The 24607-nt window shown below is 44.0% G+C and overlaps 1 protein-coding gene across 1 annotated transcript in view; it reads right to left on the reverse strand.

Moving 5' to 3' along the window:
- Nucleotides 1-534: 534 nt before the first annotated feature.
- The window catches only part of bi (T-box transcription factor bifid), an 88534-nt gene continuing 64461 nt past the window's right edge, over nucleotides 535-24607 (reverse strand). The window contains exons 5-7 of the mRNA XM_018541007.1: nucleotides 8741-8887; nucleotides 7955-8031; nucleotides 535-2032 (exon numbers count right to left, since the gene is read on the reverse strand). Of these exons, the coding sequence (XP_018396509.1) occupies nucleotides 1225-2032; nucleotides 7955-8031; nucleotides 8741-8887 (1032 nt within the window). The 3' untranslated portion in view covers nucleotides 535-1224. The remainder of the gene's footprint in view (nucleotides 2033-7954; nucleotides 8032-8740; nucleotides 8888-24607) is intronic.

The following is a 24607-nucleotide window of genomic DNA, read 5'->3' on the forward strand; positions in this document are numbered from 1 at the left end:
TTTTAACAAGCTGTTTCTCAATAATTATAAAACAGAAAAACATCGATAATTATAAAAGCCCGCATATTTCAATCTACCGATAAAAGGGACGACGAGCTTCCTTCTCATAAAAGAAACTGAACAAACAAAAGAAATAAAAAGATATATTTGCGATTCGTGACGTCCGAGGAAACAAATGAAAAACTGGCCGCCTATACCAGTTTATTTCACCGACGTCACGGCTTTATCTTTCGGTCAAAGGACGCGAGTCATCGGGCGATGCCAACGTGGAATTTCGAAAACGAAAGGATTCGAGAGTGGCACTATTCCTCGGTGAACCAATCAGCGATTTATGCCACGTCGCGCTATTTTTCTCTATGGATCGCGTCGATTCGGGCCCAAAGATTCTTCGGATTTGGAATTCCTTTTTTTTTTTCTTTGCGTTTTTCAGGCATAAATCGAGCGTCGTGCGTTTATGCGTTTACGTCTCTCTAATCGTTATAATATAGTATTTAATAATTAGTACAGAGAGATGTTATTTAGGAGGTGCTCTTATATTGCAATATCGTTCTCTGTTTTGTTCCTTTAAGACTTAACGTACACAGGTAGAACGTAGACTCACACGGGACACAACAGGTACGCGCTCGTAGACTCTTCCCCCCTCTCTCTCTCTCTCTCTCTCTTATACACACACACACACATTCATTTTCTTCTATCACATTCATTCTCGGATCTCATCTAATTTACATCAATGCGCGATCGGCGCAGCATTCGTGGAGAGTCCAACGCATTCCGCCTCGCGGTCCTAACAGAGACGTATATATACCCTCCTAATGCGCGCGACATCGTATTCTCACGTAGGTTTATTTACAGATACAGGAAACACGCGGGACTCCTTGTACAGTCCCGAAAGCACGAAGGGCGCTGCACTCGCTCGCGTGAACGATTTTTCGAGTCGCGGCGCCACTCCGGAAATAAAATTGCACTTTGTAGTATAAGAGTCTGGCCTCCCTCGCTCCCGTCTGGTACGGCCAGGATCCCCGAATAGGACGAGAAAGAGGCAGGGAGAACCGAATGCCGGACGAGCCAACGTTCCCGCCGCTACGATGGCTCCGATGTGGAGTCCGGCTCCCTCTCGTCGGCGGAAAGGTCCTCCGGGTCGCCGGCGGATTCATCGGCGCAATCCTCGTTCTCATCTTCGTCAGGGTCATCGTCCTTGGTGCTGCTTACAGGTTCGTTCTCCTGTCACGGACTCCCTCCGCCAGCGTCGTCGCCCCGATGTCCGGGCGTCAGACTCGGACTTCTCCTTCTCTTCTCCTGCAGCCCGTTCACCATGTTCTCGATGGATTTGAGCTCGCCGGCGGAACTGGGCGTCGTCGAGATGAGAGCACCGCCACCGGTGGGCGTCGGCGAATCGGTCGGCGGCCTCGGCGGCGGTGATCTTGGACTTAGGGTTCTGCTACCGGGGGTTACGGTCTCGAAGGCCGAGCCATGCGAGGGCGCCGGGAGGGTATAGGGCGCGAATCTGTGCCCCTTGAGCTGATGCAGCGGACTCGCCAGGGGATGGGGATAGTGTGCGAAGAGCGGATGCTGGGCCGCCAAGGCCAGCTGGGCGTTGAACAGCATACCGGGCGTGACACCGCCGTGGAGGCCGAGAGGAGTGGGTGGTATCAGGTGACCGGGACCGGGATAGAGTCCGGGCACTGGCGGGTACAGATACGGCAAAAGAGGCGGATGAAGCGGTGGCCCGACAGAGACATCCGGCCGTGGACCTTCGGACCCCGTTGGGCCTGGCCCACCACCGCTCTCGGACCCGGACGATTCGCTGCCCTCGCCTCGTTCGCTCGTCCGATCGTCTCTCTCGCGAGAGTGCTCCCGTTCCCGATGGTGATGGGCTGGGTGCGGCGTATCGGGTCCAACCACATCCAGCAGCTTGTCCTCGTCGTCCATGAGGTCGGTGGCAGAGTTCGACGAACGCCGCTTGTCCGGAGATGCTGGTCCACCCGCTGTCAAACGGGAACCGCCGCCCGATACTGTCATTAGCGCCTGCCTTCTGCAACAACGACGCAGAGTTAGCAATCTGGTGAGATTCGCGTGCTACGTTTATTTTGCGCTCTTAATCGCTTCTCCCGGGAAATCTTCGTGAAAAATATAAGTCGTATACGTTAAGACAAATAAACTTGGACATTTTGTCGCGGCGTTGCGTTACGAAGAAACCTCATTGCCTTCGCGTTTCTATAATAGTAGATTGATTATTGATTTATGGAAAGGCGTGGTTAGCGAGTTATCAATCGTCAGTAGAGCTACACGCGGCCACCAGGTAAATGGGTTCCGCCTATTCCGATATATGATTTATCGACGTTCGCAAGCTGACAATCTTTTGAGACGCGCGAATGCCTATTGATTACGGCACACTATAATTGGTTCGGAGAGTATAACGAGAGGGCCGGTGATAAAGTTACTTCCCTTTCTTGGCAGTGGCAATTTCGACGCTAAATCGTTCACGCTGGATCTCTCGTTGTGGTTTTGTTAGCATACCGTATGCGTGTGTCTCAATCGAAAAATTGCGAAGATGACGAGAGCGGTAAAGAGGATCCTCCTTATCCGGAAGATTGCGAAAGCCAATCGGCGATTTCTATCTATATTAGCGCAATATCTCGAGGATATGTACTAATTGATTTATTGGCGAATTAATATTCAGCATAAAGAAAAAAGAGCTGAAATTGCAAATAGTCGCTGTAACGTTTATTCTGAAAAAATTACATGAAGTTAATGCAACCGTATGAAGAAGTATAACAATAATAATTGATCACATACATATGCATGTATATCGATATTAATTAATAATAATTAGAAAGGAGGACTATAGTGAGAGAGTCAAACGAGGTTCTCGGTGCATAAAATAAAACCATTAACACAGTTAATTTGTGATTCAAATTATGTATCTTTACCTATGACGTTAATTTTATTTAATTTCCACTACCTCTTCTTTTATTATCGCTTTTAAATTTGAGAATCACATTATTCTTTTATCAATATTAATCGTTTAGCAAGCTGTAATAATTTTAATTTGTAATATGAAACACAAAGATGTGATACAAGTTCTATCAAAGATAAACACGCGCGAGTTCTATCTATAAATATTAATGTGCGATTTCTTTGAAATTTTCACGCAGATTGTGCGTATATACTTAAATGTTATCTCAATCACGCATGATTCGTTGAATCTGTGAAAATTCTACAGCGCCTGTTATACTCACGCGAATGAAATATCGTAAACTCGACAACGGCGTGCATTGGGCCGTTGCGCGTGCGAGGAGAACAAGACGCGATCAATGCGATCGCGATTCCGGGAGACAGAGAGGTATTGTGTCGAGGAAAATCAAAAGGCCCCGACGCTGAGCGCGGCGCGCTTCGCTCGTCCGCGCGGTGATAATTTACGCGGCGCGGCGTCGGCGCGATGCAATAAACGCGAAGCCCAGGGATTTATGCGAGCGTCGGTAGCTGCATTGCCTCGAGGCGCGGCCGTGGTATTAGATTAATTATCTTAATTGCGCCTTCAACGCCTTTCCTATGCGGCAAGTGTCTAGAGTTCGCTCGCTCGCTCGCTCGCGCGTGCGTTGCCTTCACGTGCGCTTAACTTTATGCCACTCGCGGCTATTTGCACTTATAAACAGACGAGCGTGAGCTCGTGTGGTGCAATTCGCGCCTCTGTGTGCGTGGGTATTTACCGGCGGCTCGCATAAATGAGCGGCGTGTCGATAGAACCCTCAAGATATACGCGCGGCACGATTACATATTGCGCGACGCGGGGAACTTTTTTTTTTTTCCGTGAATCGCGAGCTTGTACATACATAGGTGTGCGGGAATCGAGAGTGATTTATCGCGCTGACGTCTGACCGCCTGCACACCCGAGAGTCCGAGTCACGATCATTTTTCATCGATGCCACAGCGATACCGTATCGATTCACGACACACTGATCTATTCGCTGATTCCCCAGGGCAACGTGTTTCTTTCGCCCGATCTTCGCGAGGCTCACGTAATCTTGGCACGATTTATCGAGCTGCGTTACACGGACTGGCCTTTTACATAAGAGAAATCGAGCGTGCCACGCGGATTTAATGATTTCTGATTAATTTACGTTAATGAATTCTTTTATCCGTTTAGCTCGTTTCTACGACTAATTAAAATACAGAAGCGAAGAAAGAAAAAGGATTGTCAATCGGTATTCAGTATATTAAGCGACATTGGCGCAACCAATCTCGGTGAACGCGAATAAAAGTTGAACTATATCTCTTGAAATGCCCACGGGATGCCCACGCCGTTGGAAAATCTCTCCGAACGTCCCCGAATGCTCTATAAGAAAGAGAGGACGGTATATGCGGACGTAACCCTATTTGTGCGAGAGCTCTCAGAGGACGAAGAGGGACCGTACCTCGCTCGAAAGTTCTACACGGAGTGTACGGATTATTGATTTCGCGTACTCTCGCACTTACGTACAGAGAAACCAGAGAGCCTGCACACCCTTTCAGGACTGCAACGAGTGCGTGTCACGGATGCATCCACCGAGAAGGAGCGTGCGCGCGAAGCGGCGCGGCTGCACCTCGGGCGAGCGAGCGAGCAAAGGCGCGCGTTTCTGTGTTGGTGAACTGATCGCATTACATGGTATTAAGACACCGGTAAGCCTCTCGTTGTGCGAACGGCTATAGCCGAGACTTACACGAGGTTTAGGTTTGTTCTGCCTGCACGAGACGATGCATTAGATTTACCCGAGCCCTCCCCCCCCCCTACCCCCCACCACATCGAGTTTCCTTTGCGTGATTAGGAGCGTTCCAGGAAATTTTGTTCGAGCCCGCGCTGAAAGGATCCGTGTGCGCCAATTAATTCTGTATTAGGTTGCGGAATCGAGTATTTCGATTTGGTGCGATTATGGGAGGAATTGCGGAGCTCGCGGAAAGCTTATAGCCTATATCGTCGTCTAAAAGAACGAGTTCGTGGGAACGATTAATCTTTCATTCATCAACACACACATAACATCGCAAATATATTATCGTTGTGATCGAGGAAGCTAGCAAATGACAGTTTGGCATAAATGAAAATAGAAATTGCGAGATATCAAACGGCAAGAAACACAACTGTTCGTTGCATCGCCAATAAATAAGTTAAGTATCTATTTAAATTGTTGGTTACATGTTATCCTTAGTGTTTTCAATATTATCCAGAACAGACAACACAAGATCAACAAGAATCGGGGATAAAGCCTATATAAAGCCGTAATCACCCTAGCGATTGCACGATTGAAGATTACTTTTCAACCAGTTAGAGCAAAGCAATCGGTAACTGCTTTGTTCTAATTGGTTGAAAAGTAATTCTCAATCGTCAATCACGATCGCGCAATCGCTAGGGTGATTACGGCTTAAGGCGGCTAGTCGAGCTATAATTATATGTATATATCTAATAAGAATGCTTTGCGGAAAAACGCACAGGAATCCCAACTGCTCTGCGGATAATTAAAAGTTGAATAAAATTCGCTGGCTTCATCTAGATATCTCGGCGCTGGTTTGCTCATTAACGCTCATGACGTTTGTGATATACCTGCAATAAGCGAGTACCGATCACGAAAGTTAACCCCGGAGACAATGGTTAACGTAACAGCTGTTAATTTAATACCTTGTGCTAAAATGCATCGCTATAGGAAATACGTATTGTTGTATGTACACGTATATTAACGCACGATCGTGGGAGTTTCACGAGCGAACGGGTTAATCCGCACACCACGCATATCGCAATACGATCTTTCCGCGGTGTGTACGATGATAAATGACGTGACAACGTGCCGCACTGGAGCGGTTCCTTCCTTCTCTTTCTCCCTCTCTTTCTTTTTTTCCTTTTTAAAGCGGCGTAGCGAATCAACTCGTCACGCTCGAGTGGCGTTACATCTCGTGACGAAACGCCGCGTCGCGCGTTGTTAAAAAATTAACGAAACAATGCGCCGGCTGTCAGTGTCGTTTAACTCTATCGCGGTATCGAGTGTAGTGATTTTATTTGAGTATATAGTCACGCAATACACTTTACATTTCTATACTATAATCGGGGAATGTTGCGCCTAAATTATCATGTAGCGATTGAATTCCGATGAGACTGACTTTGCTGTAGGTATACATTCGCGCGGTTACATCTTCGTCTAGTCTACTTGTTTTTTCTCGCGGCTCTTAATTAATCCCTCGCAAACTACTTTGAATTTTACCACTTAGACCACTTGAATCGCTGAGGAACGATTGTTTTTCGAAGGGCTTTAAAAAAATCTGAGAAAATTGTAGTCCCGCTCCCATACAGCACATATTTCCAACAAACGTTTTAAAGCTTTAAGAACGATTTTAGGATATTCCTCAGATAAAGTGTATTGTTCTTTCAATATTTAGCAACATGATTATACAATTATGTGACCTGAAGCGTTTTTTTAAGTCTTTTTATTGCAATTTGAGGCAGAAATAGTTTAAAGTTGAAAAATTGTCTAGGTCTTCAAATTCCTATGGGGTCTGCGAAAAATTTGTAATCCAATAAATTATAAAGAAGTCTATGCACAACCGAAGATATGAAAAAATAACTTACAGGATGAAGAAAAGAGATTTCGCGCTTTCATCAGAAGATCTACCGAAGCTGCTCTTGAAGCGCAGTCTTTATACAGCCACAAAACGATCTGTAGGGCCAATATAAAATTCAAAGCCGTCAAGAGTGGCACCCTCCACGTTAACGATAGCGCCGCCCCTGAGCATCAGTATGCTAATCCGATGATTGGCTATGTTCCAACCCCGATCCCTCTCTCTCACTATACCACTCTCTTTCTCTCGCGGTCTCTTTCTGTTGGTTTCCCTGCCAGTGCACTGTCTCTTTCTCTCTTTCCGGTTTCCCTGTGGCTTCCTGATGGCATCCAACCACCCTTAACCGAAACCATAAGCCAAAACTAACCCTTATTCTAATTAGGCGGTGCCGCGGCGACGCGCCCCCTGTTTTGCATATTTTCTCGATTAACCTGGCCCTTTCTTTATCCGCTCGACGTCGCAGACTGCCGCAATTTTCCGAAAATTTTCTGACCCGCGGCATCGTTCTTTTTTGTCTTCCCGCGTAACATAATACGTTTCTTGATACAAGATACACCGCGACACCACAAACAGAATATTCTTTTCCGTTTAAAAAATTATGAGAGCTTTTTAATGGCATAACGAGAACTAGGAACAGCTTAAATTGTTATGCATAGCGACTTAATTTCATCAAAATCTACTTGAGTTTTCACCCCGCGACTTATTACATCGAAATGAGTTTCCATAGCAGCCTGGTCCACGGCAACGACGAACCAGCAATCCCCTCCGAGGGATTGTTCGCTGACATAAGCTCATAAACCCGCAATATTGAATATAAATGGACGGCACTGCCGGCGATGCGGAGTGCAAATGAGCCCTGTGAAACCAACCCTTAGCTCATGGGGTGACCCTAAGGTCGGCATAATAGCGTCGATCGAGGGGAAGCTCGAAAGGTCTACGATCAATTAGGTCGACCCCGAAGACAGATTCGCGCTCTTTACTCGTCACAAAACGCAATTCAAAGAGAGGGCATATCCTGCTTTGCATTTAGGGTAGTTTTTAATCCGTTGTACATTAACGTAGATTCCGAGTCATACGATTTCGCCATCGTAGGATGCTCGAAAGATACTTAGCTTACTGATTTTTATAACTCTTTCCTGATTATATAGGTATTGAACGATTTTCATAAATTTTTGTAAATAAACCTCTCTTGAAACTGTTACAGAGCGAAGTAAACGACTCTTTTAGAAACACACATACATATGCAGCAAAATATTTGTATACTCTGGCGTAGGTTTGTTTTAATTTCGAGAAAGCTTGTACTTTAATTTCAGGAAAGTGTTAAAAAATATACTGTGCGTTTATATAGTGCAGTTTTGAAAGCGACACTCACTTTTTCTCGCGCTTCCCCGCACCAGTATCTCGAAATCCTTTCGCAAAGGGGTTGTTATCGATCTTCAGCTGAGTAATCTGTGTGTGCAAACAAAATAAATAGATTTGAGTATGGATTAGAAACAAGTTTGCAAATTAAACAATATTTCGTTATAAGTTCGGATTTAACAAGCCTGCGGGCTCTCGAGCTAATATACTTTCTCGCTTTGCTTCTTATACCGAGAAGGCGCGATAATTAAGATAGGAGTGTATTAGCCGACCTACCAAAAATCTATACAAGGCCCGGTCTCTTCTTACGGCCACACGTGCGTGTGAGCGACTCATTCACTGAGAATAATGCGTACCGAGAAGACGTTATTCCACGAAATGATTCTCGCATCCATGACTTTATCAAGGCACAGGAACGCGGAGAAATATTAATTAACGGAAGGCCAGAAACCAAAACGGCCCGCTCTCTGTTAGATCGTAACGCGAGATTGTTCTCTTCTAACGAATTCTCGTCGCCACGTGTGAGCTTTACATTTCCTCTGCGATAAAGTGATGAACTTTTGACATATAAAAAAAGGTGGGATTATATTTCTGCGCGCATCAATAAATTTTACAAGATAAACAGAAAATACCGAAATATAAATTCTATGCTTGGCCTACAGGAGTTTTAGGCATTAAAAAATAATCACAAGTCTTTTGATTTCCCCGAAAAATTCTATTCTAATATTAACAAAATTAATTTGACGAAAAATCCTTTTCACGTGTGTGGATGTGTTTGAGTAATTTAAAGGTCACTTACCTTTTCATTTTGATAGGCCGTCACGGCGATGAATTCCGTCTCCTTAAAAACATAACTCCTGAACGTCGAATACGGAAGTTTCAGGATGTCATTGGCTCGCACGAGGTGAAACCTCGGCTGATACTTGTGCATCGAATTCAGTATCGTCTGCAATAAGAAAGGGATCATACATTGGGACAGATTGTTTTAGGTTAGCTTTGACAAAGAACGTTTGCAATTATTTCGCTTCGCTTATGTACTCTCAGACCAATTACTCGATGGTGCCGTCAATTATGCGGTAGATAATTTTAAAATCGAGTCAAGAGAAAATACAACGAGAAATCAAGTTTTTTTTTCCTATATTTTTTCAAATGCCTTCAAATTTTCTTTCCTTTTCGTTTCTCACGAACAATGTACGAAGCGTTCTATTTAGCATCACGTAAAAGTCGCGGAAGTCTCGGAAGTCTCGTGATTAACCATCGGCGAGCGTGGTCTGAAAGTGATCTACGGCACGGTGCAAAATTAAGAAACAAAAGTAGCGCGAGACACGAGAGAGCGATTTTGCACGAAGAAAAATATAGAGAGATACGTCAGATTAAAAAAGTGTCAAGAAGGTGTTGCCGTTAATCACACAATCAGAGAGCGTGCGTCGGCACGTTACTCTTTCTCTCGGGTTAATTAATCTTCGTGCAAGTATTTCATAAAGTTCCGTGCGAGCCAAGAAAGCATGAGCTTGGCAAAGCGGCTATTACACACTGATGCATCATGCCGAGTTGATCGATATAAAGTCCGCGAACACAATTGAGCTTTCCGAGAGAGAGCTTTTATCGTTGCTAACGATGACGATCACAGTTATTATCTTTGCACTAAAAACATGATTATATTCGTTAAAGACTTAACATTTTATTAGCACTTAGCTGATTTTATGACAGAAACAGTTACATGATATTTCGAACAAAATAGAGTATATATTTATACACAACGATACGAATTATCCCTGTTCGTAAACAAATTTGTTAAAAATTGTCGAAACGACGAACTTGCCGATTACGATAATTTATATCGATCTCATCCTGAGATTTAAAAAAAGCTCGCGCGTTACACGGCGTGTACGTCCATCGATCTTGTTGAACGGACGCGAATATGCACGTCGCTCGCGAGACTCACGTCGCGCGTCCGGAGCAAATTTGCCTGCGCTCGCGTTGCTTTTATATTACACGATCCGAACGGCTGTTGAGAATATTCCGGCACGCAAAACGAAAAGGGCAAACTCGCGCGTAGCTCGCGCACGCGTCCGTGGCATACGTGAAGGGGGAGAGAAAGAGCGAGATTAATACGTGAGCGGTAACGAGCAAATCACCGTGCGCGATCGATAACCGGAAGCCGCGTGTGTCATCGCTCGATTTCCACCGTCGAATTCACGTATAGACGGATTCTCGCATCTGCAACGGGTCAGTCCCGACCCGCATCCACCCGCTATCGGCGGCATCGGCCTAGATCGTCATTCGCATAATTTATATGGTAGTTATTCAGCGCGTACGTATGTTGCGATCGATAAGCTCCGAAACATGGCCGGCCGTATTCTGGATATCGATCGCTCTGCCGGGCGCAATCGAATTCGCTTAATAATTCAATTCGGATTCCGTAGTCCTCTGCTCTGTTATTTCGCCAAATAAAATGTACCGCGCACTTGTATTATCCGTGTGTGCCGCGATTACAGTGTCCCCTAAGCAGGAGCGAGATTGATTTCAACGTGGCGTTAAAATCGGATCACCATGCCAGAGATCGTAATGTTTCTTCACTAAACCGAGAAGAATCTTCGCGCTCGTTCGAAAGAAGTATTTATTATTTAATATCGTTTGTGGTTTGTGCATCCTTAAATCGGTCCCGATGCCTTGGGAGAAACAAGTTTTGCGAAAAATTTCAGCTGTGGAAGCTAAAATTGTATGTATTTTTAATATAAAACGTTTTACATTATTTTTATGAACTTCTTAATAAAATGTGAAATAAGATGGTACTTCGATCCAAGCTTTTGCTGATATCGTGAACAATATTATTAAAGAATTAATGCCGAGTTAGTCTAGAAACCTAGACAGACATGCCAAGAATCGTTCGCGGAAGCCCTACATTTTGTATTCTGTAATTAACAGCGAAGGCTAAATCATTATGTAATAATACGAAAGGTATAAATATCGTTTTTCAAGATAAATCAATAGAAACTGTACTGTATTTTAATCTTCCCTATAAATTTTACTTTAAGAAAAAGTTCAAAATTGTCACAAATTCATAAAAAAAAATCTATCAATTATAACAAATGCGTATAGACGTCTTATATATGTATATAATTTTATTAATATATTATAACAATAAGATGCAGTCAAGTTAAAGAAATAATTAATTTACATTTCTTATACATATTTTATAGGTTAACACATTGTCTGTCTCTCTATAAACGGATGTCGTGCTGACAGAATGAGCGAACTTTCGACGAAGGAAAAAAAAACAATCAGAAAACGCGATTTAAAAAAATACATCCTATCCTAATTTCGACGCCAGGTTGACATAGTTTTCCGTTTTCACTTTTTCCTGTATTCTTTTATGATTTCGTCATATAAACGACTGCCTTCCTTTTATGCAGATACTGTTCGGAGCATCTCGTTTCATTGCGGGAACAGCAACTAACAAGATTGCCGAGAACATAATTCTACCATTGACAAAGAACGAATGGACGTATCCTCGTTGGCTGATAAATCTGTTTATGCGTCAAATGCTTCACTCACGAAATCCGGATAATTATCGTACGCTTGAATGAGAACTTTCGCAGTCGGGAAACGTTTGAAAAGTGGATACGAATGTAACATGTCTTTTAACGAATCACAAATTGCTGTCGATAAACGGGAGAGCAAGTGAGCATGGCTAAAGAATCATGACTCTTCAAAGTAGTGGGGAGAGGGGAAGGGGGGAGGAGGGCAAATTACCACAGAAGTTTCCGAGATGCTGAGGAAAGTTCTTAATAGCGTTAAGTTGAAATTCTCGAAACTGCTTCTTAGCAATATATTGCGGCATTATACTGATACGCGTGCATGTATAGGCGAGAAAGCTCTAAAACATTTACTTTGTAAAAATTTTTCATACAATAATATCATTCAAGATAAAAACCTGTCAATCTGCTTGTACAAAAAGTTAAAAATTTATTGAAACTATAAAAATTACCTGAGAAATAAAGCTAGCTTTTATATCATAATTTTTCTGATAAAATTCTAACAATTAATATTACGTAATTCATACATTTGTGGAGATTCTGCCGTTCTTCTGAATTTGATCTCTAAATTGACTTCGCGATGATAAGACAGAAGAATTGAAAAGTTCAGAAAGACTGCGGATATTCAGGAATAACTGCGACGATTATTCGTGCAAACGAAAATTTGCATTCAACTGTGTTGATCCATATATTGGACGCGTAAATAGGGGTAAAACAGAAGTCGTCAATAGAGAGAGAAACGCACAGGGGCCAAAGGTCCACCGTGTCGATAATCACTGGAGTGCGTATAGAGCTTAAGTGAAGGGACTGATCGTAACGTACGACGTCACTCCGTCAATCCGCAGCGATAAATTCACGTTTGCTGCCACCGCATACGGTAACAAATAAAATTCGTCGACGTGCCGCTCGTGCGTGTAAATTAGTACGGCACATGTGAAGTGAAAAGAGAAAGAGAGAGGTAGAGAGAGAGAGCCCTCGCTCGTTTCTGCACGGACGCCATTATGCGCGGCGCGGTACAAAGGGGAAATAATTAGCGCTGGCCGAGTGATAAGCCGGCAATCTAGGCGTTTGTCATTAGCCTATCAAAGCAGAAAATGTTTCTCTTTTCCTTCTTTTTCTCTCTTTCCCTCGAGCCACCGTTACCGCCACTACCGCCTTTGGGTCCCCCTTCCGGTCCCTCGCGCGACGCCCCGGCAGTCCCCTCGTCACTATCTCGTTTCTCGTGGACCTTCGGCCTCGACACGCCTCTGGCGCCGTGGAAAATATGTGCGAACGCCGATCGGAGCAATTAGTATTTCTCCGGACTCTAATCTGGACTCGCTCGAGCGCGGCAAATGCGCGTCTTTCGCGGTACATTCTGCTCGTAGAATATGCCGGCAAAAGAGGGGTAAAAAGGTAAGACGGTGGTGCCAGGAGGACACGGTTCACGAGAGAAGAAAGGGGAGGAGGCTAGTATCGCGAGACAAGCCTATAGAGAGAGAAAAAGAAAGGGAAAAGGGGGCAAGAGGGAGAAAGGAGGGAATAGAAGATGGTCGGAGGACGATGGAAAGTAAGTGGTAGGATCTGAAGCGGTCCGGCATGTATATCGTGCCGCGTGAATTGACCAGCCAGATAAAACCGCACGGCGGACGAATGGACGGTGAGACGAGCAGGGGGAGAAAGCAGCATTGGGACGGTAGGGGAGGAAAGTGAGAGAATATCTTGGCCGACACAGAAGCCGACGCTGCTAATGACTCTGTCCGCGGTAATCTCCGGGTGTTATCTGTCCTGGCTACCTGGGGCCCACCTACTTCGAATCACGAACCTGCACACGCTGCTCTGCCGCCACGTCTCGCCTCTTTCTCGCGTCTCTCCTTCGCGCTCCTCTCTCCTTACCCTCTACCCCGCCGGTCGCTCATCCTTGCACCATCAGGATCACGGAATCCGAAGATCTCTTTAGGCGTGCCGCTTTTTTCAGACCCAACGCGATACATGTATCTTCAAAATATATGGATCAATAAAAAAGTTTAAGCGCTTAACAACTTATAGGCCGATTTATTCTGCGGTTTCAAAAATTTCCACGTAATAGGAATAATATTTAATATATGTATATGTAAGTTGTAAACGAAAAATAAAACCAGACAAATCGTTATATTAGAAGGAGGGAATAATTTAGCCTTCGACACATTGCACTGGTCAAACCGAGAAGATGATAGAGTGCAACAAAACCTTGCCATTGCTGTCCTCGGTCAGTTTGGTCAACTGATCGTACAGAAGAGCAAACAAATCTCTTGGGTTTGAAAGGGACTACTTCAGCGAGAGACTAAAAATAAGGAGTCCACCATCAAAGTATTGACAATGATACGGCAAAATTTCCTCGTCGCAGTGAGGAAGTAAAGGTGGAGAGTAGAATGTGCTTCGACACAAAGATAAAAAATCAAGGAAAAATTTCCAAAGAAAAGAGACGAAAAAGGAACAACGGGACTTTCTCACTTTGAGAATCAAGAAGTTGTCCGATGGTCCGAGGATTACTTAGCCATCGGTACATCAGGTGACCATGTGCAGTTCAGTTTGCAATGTTCGCGAACCTCGTGCACTTTCGTCCACTTACACGCGCACAAAGTGTACAGTACATACATTTAAGTTCGAGCAAGATCTGAACGTATACCCGAGAATAACGAGAGAAGGATATACTGGGAGAGAGCCATCGGACGGGAAAGGATAAAGGAGTGGTTCGCGTATGTGGACGATGCGCGGGGGCGGCGGATGGGAGGAAGACGAAAGGGAGGTTCTTGATGGCGAGCGTAGCGCCACCTCGGCAGAAAGCGGCGGAGGAGTGAAACTTTTCACCGAAGGCGAGGGTGCGAGCGAGAGAGCCCGCTCACCACACGAGGGTGCGACGAAGCAAAGACGACGAGGCGACGGGGGTGAAACGCACGGAAGAGGCAAGGGAAAGGTGGTGGTAAGGTTGGTCGTCCTGGTATCGACCGCCTGAAAAAGGGGTGGATTTTTCTACCCCTGGGCGGAGGACCCGCCGTGTAGGAGGACGTGTTCCGAACGCGAATGCGACTGGCCCATCTCGGGACTTTTGTCACGCGGAATAAAAATAAGGGCGGTTTTTCTCAGTTTTTCTCAGTACTTTCGTGTATTAATAGTCGAGATTTAATAAATATAGGTGTTTACTAGAAATATAGGTGTTTACTTAGGAAATATTAAAATTCGCAGCGAGATATTAAAAGATTTTACTTTGAATTTTGAGTACGTAAAAAGTTTTAAAAAATTGGAAATCGAATTAAAGTATAAAACTTCAATGATATAAAACTAAAGACACAAATGAACGAGTAAACTGGAATAATATGTGCAACCAAAAAAAAAAAATGTTTTATTAATTATATTCGTGGACACATAAATATAAAATGTATGCGTGGCATAATTGGAGATGACCCTGATTCATTTTTCAACTGATCGCGCACACATTGCGAGAGACCTTTGGAGTTCGTCTTGATTGAACACTTAAATCTAATCCTGATGTTTCCAGTTCGCGCCATCTTTTACCGTAGATGTGACCTCGGAGCTCGCGATTAGACGCATAATTTCGAGGAAGTCAATTAGTTTGAATCAATCTGAGTTCTGAGAAGCGACGCGTGGAAGCGTGACGGAGTGTCTTCCAGTTCTAAGAACGAATTAGGCGATGAACTTCGAGTTTACAGACGGCTCGGCGACGCGACGTCGACGGTCTCGCTTGTTAGCGAAGCGAGACCAGCGAAGTTAGGTCAATTCGTGGTGGCTTGATGGCGAAGACGACGTCGGCGAGGAGGAGGAGGAGGAGGAAGAGGTGGAAAAAGGGGAATGTAGGAGAGAAATGGATCCTTGGGGGGTTTCTCTGCCACTTACTCGCCCGGAAGCTAATTGGCCCGAATCGAGGGTGGCTTTTCCATCATCCGGTTCAGGCATTATGGCCGACTTGCACGTAAGTCGACAAGCCAATAGCAGGCCGTCTGGATGGTCGAGCGAACATGAGGAACTCCTTTCCTCTGTGCTCTTTTTTTCCTACCACACGAATTCGTACCAATTTCCGAGGCTACTTTGTAAACGCTGCTGCTCAGCGAAATGTGACAGGTGTCATAAATAGGTGACGAAAAATATTAATAACGGTGCTATTTCTAATCTTGTTTTTTTTTTTTTTTTTCGATAATTTCAGGTGGATTAATACGAATTTTCTTTGTAAGAACAGATGAAATGTGTTTGTTTTTTATTGTTGCTTTGTACCATTATACAGTTTAATTTAAAAAATTCAACTTGCGTGAAATTTATATTATTGCGTTCATTATTATGCTAAAAGATAGTAGAAAAAATTTAAATGGATATTTAAATCACGATTATATGTATAGAGAGAACCGGCATTGCAGCTATAATATTTAATTCCGGTGTCAAGCCAAATTGCGTAGAAGCTTTATGGACTCGGCAAATCCGTTGAATGGGTCTACTGTGCACGCGAAGAAATAAAGATTATCGACTTAACGCCGTTCTTTGATCACTGAATGAAAGCAAATAGGTACTGTCGCCAACCAGTGCCACCGCACGCCGTCATGATAATTTCCGATAAACTTCGCGAGCCAAGTCTGGCACTTTGAAGAGAGAAACGGATATTCAATCGCTCTTCTTCCACACTATGTCTTTAACACTTTATCGTGAAGAATCTCAAGAATAAATGTATATATACGATTAAACTATAATAAAAGTATTAAACTCAAATTATGCAGATTATTAACGTAACGTAACGATAAAACTTCTTTTTCAAAAGTTCATAACATAATAAACTCCACAGCAAAATGTTCCTGTGGATTTATATTATGAATTACGAAAAGATCCATGGATAAAAATGTGTTTGATGTAGTCATATACAGATATTTACATGAAAGTAAGAGGTTATTTAAGCGAGAATTGTCAAGGTTTAGAGGGGTATACGCGAGAATCGTCTTTTCCCTTGATTTCCTCGGCGGTTGATACGGAAAAAAAAGCGGAGGGAAACGTTAAACGGAAATCAGGCTGCTTACAGACGGGCCGCGTGTATAAAGAAGCGTCACTCCGTTTCTCTTTTTTCCCACTCTGTCCCCTCTCTCTCTCTCTCTGTCTCTCCCTCTCACCCGAGGGGCGATACGGAAAACAGGCTCTTTGACGAGGAACGAGTGCGCGGTATGTGTTGAAATACACGGCTGCGGAAAAGATGGGAAAGAAACGCCGCAAGGGGGTGTTTGCGCGGGCCACGAGTGTGAAATTGCCAGCGATGCTCGATGCGCCGTGAAATACACAAAAGTGGAAGTCTCGAATTTTTCCTTTCGGCAAAGGGAAAAATTGTCTCGGAATATTCGAGAGGTATGTACAAGACGATATCCTTCAACGTGATGCGCCACACCGATCGCCGCACCGCCCCGTCGACACTTTTTCCGCGGTTGTTCGCATCGTCGCGCTAATTGTATGATGCTCGAGAAATTTTATGAGCAGCGCGTCTTAATCCTTTGAGATCCTTGAACGTGGAATATACGGCGATGATTCGAAACACCTCTGCGGATCCGACAGTGTTGCAGAAGCTATAGCCTCTTATCGCCGCACCCGACATATAAGATAAATTTCACGGACTGTTTCCTTCGTTTACAATGACGTAACGGCGAATTTATTCCGAAATTAATTAACTTCCGTACCACCGGCGACGATAAACGTTTTACTCTTGGATCGCTTCCCATATGGTTGAGAAAAGCGGATACGCAACGCCATTTTTATCTCCCTATACAGATTATAGAAAAATCACCGGCTAGAAGAATAGCGAGCTAAAAACGTATTGATGTATTAACAATGACGAGCACGGGAATATCACGACCTATGTACATCATGGGTTCTTCTAACTTCCCTGTTAGAATAATGGTTCGGAGCATTGGCACAACGAGCGTGGTATCGCGTATTTATCGATCTCACCGCGTCGGACGTGTAGAGAATCTAGACGATCCGTTAAATATAGAACATTAAATATTGGCTAAAGACTAGACGAGGCTATATACGTGTGTTAACCGGGAACGGGCTTTTCCCGCTGAGCCAGCGAGGCTCCCTTTTGCCTCCGATTGTCCGCTGCTCTTCCTTTTTTTTTTTTCTTTTTTTCGATGCCTCAGCCTGACGGATTACGCTGACCGACAATGGTGCTGATTGAAACCGATTATCGGACTCTCCTCCTCTCATCTTCTCCTTTTTTTTTTCACTTCGTCCCCGCCGCGGCGACAGCCGTCGGATTCGTTTCCAGTCGAGGTGTTACGACCCTGTGATTTCATCGTCGTAGAATCAAACGTTGAAAAAAAAAAAGAAGAAGAAAGGGGGAAAAAAGGAAATGCCGGAAAACAAGGAGAGAACAAATAAAAGAGAAGAGAAAAAGGAAGTAACGGAAGGTTAAAAGCTCGGCAAAACTAACCCCCTGGATTCCTGGCTAACAGCGACAGCCACCCCCTTCGTTTCCAGTATCGGCTTTATTGTCCCGAAGAATACGAGTCGCGACCGCCACCCTATCCGGTAATCGTGCGTCCCTTCGTTTATCAGAATACGAATGAGGGCTTGGGTGGCACTCTCTTGCGCGAAGGGATACTGACCGCCGCCGCCGTCGCTATTTTTTTTCCCGTCGAGAGAGCGATGCGGTTTAGAGACCGTGCTCGCGCGGAATACGGAATGCACATCGATTATATTGAACCGCAGCTTGGAAATAATACTGCGAGCGTATCTGAAAAAGCATATTAGATGGTCCTTCCCTTTTTTGATGTATATAGCGATTCTAATGCTGCGTATCAAAATATTTTATTATTACATAATCCGCGATACTCCCAATCATCATTGCGCACTTATTCTCAGACGAAAAAAATTGATATCTGCACTGTTGAAATTTTCTTTCTAACACACATTTCAAAATTAATATACATATATGGTATATATATATACACGTTAATTACAAATGTCGAATTTTAGATTTATTAGCTCGAATGCTTCTCGCTGATGATTTATTTCTGCAACTAGCACGTCACTAGCAGATACGTGGGAAAAAGATTCGGCGCGATTGATTAACGCCATAAAAGCTGCGCCGATCATCTGACATCTCGCGTGAAGCGAGACGACGTAATCCTCTCTCTCACCATTCGTTCACGTCACGCTCGCTTTCCTGATTTTACCGAAGAAATGAAATTAAATTGCGGTCATATCACGTGAGAGAAACATATGTCGACAACACGCGCATCAAGTATTATATTTTACCCTTGGGACACGTACGAACTCTTTTCGCGCGCTGCTAGCACTATCGCTGCTCTTGAATAAATCTAATCTGTCAGCAGTAAACCGGTCCTTCTAAACAAATTGGCTACATGTCCTATAGTGTTGCTGCACGCAGAAAGAAATATTTTCGCTCAATCGTCTCTTCTTCGCTTGTATCGTTGTTAAACTTACACTCGCACAAGTATCGTATCTCACTGTTCGCTATCTATTATTATCTAATGACACGGAATATCGTATTATTATCGGTAATGTTAACATCCTATAAATGGGCCATTATCGATTCAGAACAATCATCGTGAGAAAAGCGTTAACGGCTTGCCGAAAGGAAAACGAGCCACGGGAATGACTTTCGAGAAAGACCGCTTGAAAATCGTAAATATGGATAGCTCCGCCGGTCATAAAGGAGATAAATGACCGGGAGGAACGCAATAATCGAGAATTAACGCGTACATTAAGGCCTCTCGAAACCCGTCAACGCTTCGACATTTTTTTTTCACCCCGGACTAATCGTCTCCCTCCCCCCCTCGCCCTTTTTTTCCTTTCTGTTCGACTTCTGGTTGAGCGAGGTCCTCTCGAATTATCAGTCCCCTCGTGACCCGATCGTGGAGGCATTCGGATAACCTCAGAGTTCAGAACACTTTATCACAATCTATCTCAATAATTCGGAGCAGTGACGATGCATGCGTATGGCACGTAAAATGCGTGGGACTTACGGACGAATGTCGATAACGTATAGTCCTTCCGAGCCTCGATTGGTCGTTTAGCCCGCGCGATTACTTTTAACCTCTAATAATTAATACTGGAACACATTTCTCGACGTTTTTTATTTCACGAAATTTCCACGATTATAACGTATATGCAAGACGTTGCACATGTTTTAACTAATTCTATATTACTGTCTCGATATGTCGCGCATATTGAACACGCGAAAGAATTTGTGTAAAACTTGTCGCGTGAGAATGATGGCGCAAAAAAAAAAAAAAAAACAGAAAAAAAAGAGATCGCAGGACAATCCGCCATCCAAAGCAAATCCCCGTCCTCTCGGTACACCGTTAATATAACGCCGACTGAGCAAACCGACACGGCGCGGCGTACCCGGAAGCAAATTTGAACACGAAAATCGGTAGAAAAATAGTAGGCGATAGTGGCACGTCGATTTTTAACTGCCGCCCGTTGCACACACCGAAAATACGGTGGTGTCTGCGCACAGCCGCCAGAAAGCGCAAACAGATACGCGTGTTTGCAGAAGCATCTGTCATAGAGAAACGTCTGGCTGTGTAGAGCGACACAGAAGGTGTCCGCGGTTTCAAGAAAAGTGAAAAAGGAGAAGTATACGACGAATGGATGGACGGTACACCACCACCACCGCCATCACCACTCTCTGCCACCACCACTACTCGGGGGAAGGGAGATGGAGGGTAAGGAAAGAAACGTTCCGTGCAAACACGGCAGCGGCTGTCTCCCACAGGGGCAGTAAGTAAGTTGGTTAAGCAGAGATCCTAAAACATTCAAACGACAAACAGTAAGAAGCCCCCTTTCTTCCGTCTCCATGTCTCCCATCCGGTTCCCAGCGCTCGCCGGTTCGTCGTCTTCGAACGTCCATTAGTAGAGTTTGCGCGGCGGCGCCTCTGATGTCTTGGGGCTCCAATCGTGCGCGCGCGCGCGCGACATGTTCATCCGTAACACAAATTTCTATCCCGTCTGCATCTTCACTCCGGCCGTTGCGTCGCGGATGCAACTTGACGCGAATCTCTCGTTGAGAGAACCGAGACGAGGGAGATAACGAGGCTGTTGACAAATCTCGCACGCGAACTTATGATATTTATCTATTTATGCTTTAGAGAACAAGCGTGAGCTTTTACTCGACTCATTGTTAATGATGCCTCCCCCCCCCCCCAATATTCTATATAATTTTTCATATTTCAATTATTGTTGAAATACAACGAGTAGATAATAACGAGTAACAATACAGCTTATAAGCGATATTTCCGCGAAACAAGTCCGCATTCGTAATTTGCTCTACTTGTCGCTCAAGGACTCCGCGGTACTTTCGACGAAGTAGCGCCTTTTTATAGGCCGTCTTAATTTGCAACAGATGCACCACCAACGACGTTGTCGCGACGAGACGTAATTCGCCGCCGCGCCGACGAGGTGGTCCCTTTAGAGAACGATTTTAGGAGCGCTCGCGATAGCCGCGAAACATCTGTCCCGCTTGTCAGCTCGTTAGGTATATCACAATAAAATGACGGCGAACGCAATGGATCCAAGTACGATCGTTAAACTGATTTATTCTCATTCGCGCAACACCGATGTTACACATCGCACCGACACACTCACACGCAACTGTATTCTAATTACCTGATTGCGGCCTAGCCGTGTCATGTATTCTGGATTCTGGAACGGAGGCAAAATAGAAGAGCGAGAAGTACTTATATCCACACATTATAATTGAACATCATTTTTGACATATTGAACCATAAATTATATTCAAAGTAAAGACTGACGCGCGCGCGCGCGCGCGCACTGCGGTAGAATAATACGATGAATAATGAAAAATCGCGTTAAAAGCCAAAAGCTGCACGATGGACCAGAATGCTTGGCAGTCGAAGAACACTTCTCTATTCGTTGCGAACGAAAACGGAAGACGAGAATCCGCGAATACTGATGACGTTCCGTGCACTCTCGGCGCGGCGGTCTGGTGTGGCGCCAAGCTGGTAAAAGGGTGAAGGAATTGACCGTGGTGCCTGAGAGACGGGCTACGTCGCGGGAAGAATGAGGGAAGACGAACGGCGGGAGACGTGGACGGGGAGGGAGAGGGCGCTCATTATGTTTCGGTAATTAGCCGAATCCGACGGGTGTTTTCAATTTGCTCAAAGGCGCCGCTTGTGCGCCCCGGCCCCGATCTTGTTGCGTGGGCGCGCAAGCGCCGCTCCCGCCGAAAAAGTCGTCGGGGAAGGAAAAAAAAAAGAGGAGAGAAGGGGGAACATGATTCGCGCGAAGGAAGAAAAACCAGGCGCGAGCGTGCGTGCAATCTACGTGCGCATCACACACGAGTCGGTCGAAAGAGAGAGAGAGAGAGAAGAAAAGGAGATGCACACGTTTTCTTCGTTGAGGGTTGAAACGCCGGGACGTTTTTCTGCGGCTTGGGTCTCGCAAAGAGAGCTCGCGTGCGAAGTTTACAGAACATCGAGAATACGTGTCTCATCTGGAATTATCACACGTCTGACGTTTTCTTTTCCATTCGAGTTTTCCCTTCTCTGAACATTTGCATTTTTATTCTGTGCATTTTCCTTTTTTTTTTCTTTTCTTTCGTTCTATACGGATAAACGATAAAGTAAATATGCTAAATATGCTTTAAGATCTCGACATACGTCTTGATATGTTATACAGCTGTATACGACATTTCGATCGTCTAATAGAAAAATGATACAATTAGCATTTTTTACGTAATAGGAAATCTCTAAAGACATGTATTATTGGAAAATTTAATAACTCTTTTATGAAATTAATTATAAACGATAACTCCAATTTACCCCTAAAAGTGCCATTTGTTCTCTAATTAAGTTTGTAAAAAGAGAGTTTTGAGTCAGATGTCATGAAGAGCATTAAAATAGTTATAGAAAAACGGCCTTTTGGGGATTTATGAAATTTATTTTTAAAAGATTCTGTAAAATAATTTATGCTCCACAATTTAAAATTTCAAAAATGCTCTCCTGAAAGTTGCTAATTTTGAGATGCATCACTTTTTCTCAAACAAACGAATTGTCTAGTTTTACAGTTAATCGCGCGAGCGCAATATTATCAACGTGGCCGAAGCAAAAGTGAAAGAGAATCAATGGCGATGGCAATGGTGGTCGCTATGGTACGCGTGGCAAAATTGCTCAAGTGCATTATATTGTCGAAGCCCGGAGGGAGACAAAAGGCGTCCGGGCAATCTAGCGATTGTCGGCTATCGTCACCCGGAGGTGGCTCTGATAGGAATTATGATTGGCGGATTGATGCGACCAACGCTGAGGGCGACGAGACAGAACAAAGAGGGACAGATAGAAAAGAAGGGACGGACTGAAATTGTGTGAAATGAGCGGACGTGGGTGAGTGGCTCGGCGTTAAGCAGGAAGCCGTCCCGACGAAGCGGACCCATTAAGTGCGTCCTACGGACCCCTACCTCGGGCCCTCTCTTTTTCTCCTCACTGGCCACTGGTCCTCCAGATTGCGTTTTATCATTTCAACTAATTCTTCAATATGGCCGGCTTCGTCGAGATGCCGGATGGCGATTCGTCGATCATTACTTTGTACGCGGAAAGGACGATTTTACCTAAGCATCTACCATATATAAAAGTTTAGCTAGATACAGATCGGAAAATAATTTTGTATTTTGAATTACGATAAGCATGCGGCATTCTAACGATCTTTTTGAACATCCTATATAATTATTTTGGTGGTCCCAACAAAATTATTTCAGATTTACATATCTAGCTAATTTTTTAGATTCTTTAATAAAATTGTATTTTTATTTTTTTCGTGCTGGAATTCCCATTTAATCGAGTCTAGAATTGTTATAGTATCGCATCCATTTATTTCGTTTATGTGTATTAGAGAAGTTATTAATCTAATTTAGTTATTTAGTAGATTATATAAAAATATGGAAAAAAGTAAGTGTTTTAATTTTTGATATTTATTATTGTAATTGATATACGTGCTGTTATGATACTTATTCAAATTTAATTTAATTTAAATATTAAATTGAAAATAACACACACCATATATATATATATATATATATATACAGCTCAAAAAACTAACATTGAAGAACTTCTATGAAGTGCGATAACGCCGAAAGACGAATTATCATTTCGGAAACTGCCGAGGAGAGAAAACAGTCAAAGATGGTTTTGCGCGAGAAACTTTCTTGAAGAACGAAGCTTCAGTAAAGAGGACAGACACGTGTAAACGCTCAACCGTCACGTGCATCAAAGGCCATACTTTTGCAATGCTCGCTGCGAAACGCGAGCCCAGTACGTACACTGGTCACGTGAGCGTGTGTGCGAGTGAGATTCTATGTGTGCTGTGTATACGTGCCACAAAGTAATTAAACAGCCGCTGCTCTAGCCGCAGCCACTTGACGCGTCCCAAAGAACATTGCAGTTTCGTAAAGAAAGCGCAAGGCATAACGACGAGATTTACTCTGCCCGCGTGGCTGCCGGCGGTTCTTAATGAGACACGCGCGAAGGAATGACAGATTTTGCTGTAATTAGCGTTAAATGCGATCGAGCACGATAAGCGTGATTTCTCCGCGTAGAGCACCGCGGAGATTCCTACGGTGCGTGGAAAATAAATGCCTCGAAGATATACGTATACAGCTTATGTAGCGTAATGATTTTACTCCTATTCGTCTTTTCACTCTATCTGGTCGGTCGACTCTCCAGCGATGCGCTATTTAAGTTGCTTCGCTCATGTGAAAACTCTCGATAGCAATTTGAAAAACGACAAATTGAAAAAAAATGTAAGATGACGTGGAAACACATTGACAAGCTTCACTTGTAAAATTATATACAAAGAGCTGCTAAATTAAAGGCCTCAGTTTAAAATAATGACCGCATAATTGAGATTTTGCTTAAGAGATTTTGTTTAAGAGATTACGTCAATATGATGAGGATGACGGCGCAGAAGACACTCGATTTGTGGAAACAGGAAATTAATCGTCAGAAAGGGACAAGGTATATAGTGCGCAGGCAGGTTAAAGATGGTCCGATCGCCACAGGTCGAGATAGTTCTTAGGTGGCTACTCAAAAAGACAGATACGTCTCCCTGTTTCTCCCGAGGTTCCAAGCACCTCCGGTTCCTCC

The sequence above is a fragment of the Cyphomyrmex costatus genome, unplaced genomic scaffold, assembly GCF_001594065.2.
Source record: "Cyphomyrmex costatus isolate MS0001 unplaced genomic scaffold, Ccosl1.0 scaffold275, whole genome shotgun sequence".
Lineage (NCBI taxonomy): Eukaryota > Metazoa > Arthropoda > Insecta > Hymenoptera > Formicidae > Cyphomyrmex > Cyphomyrmex costatus.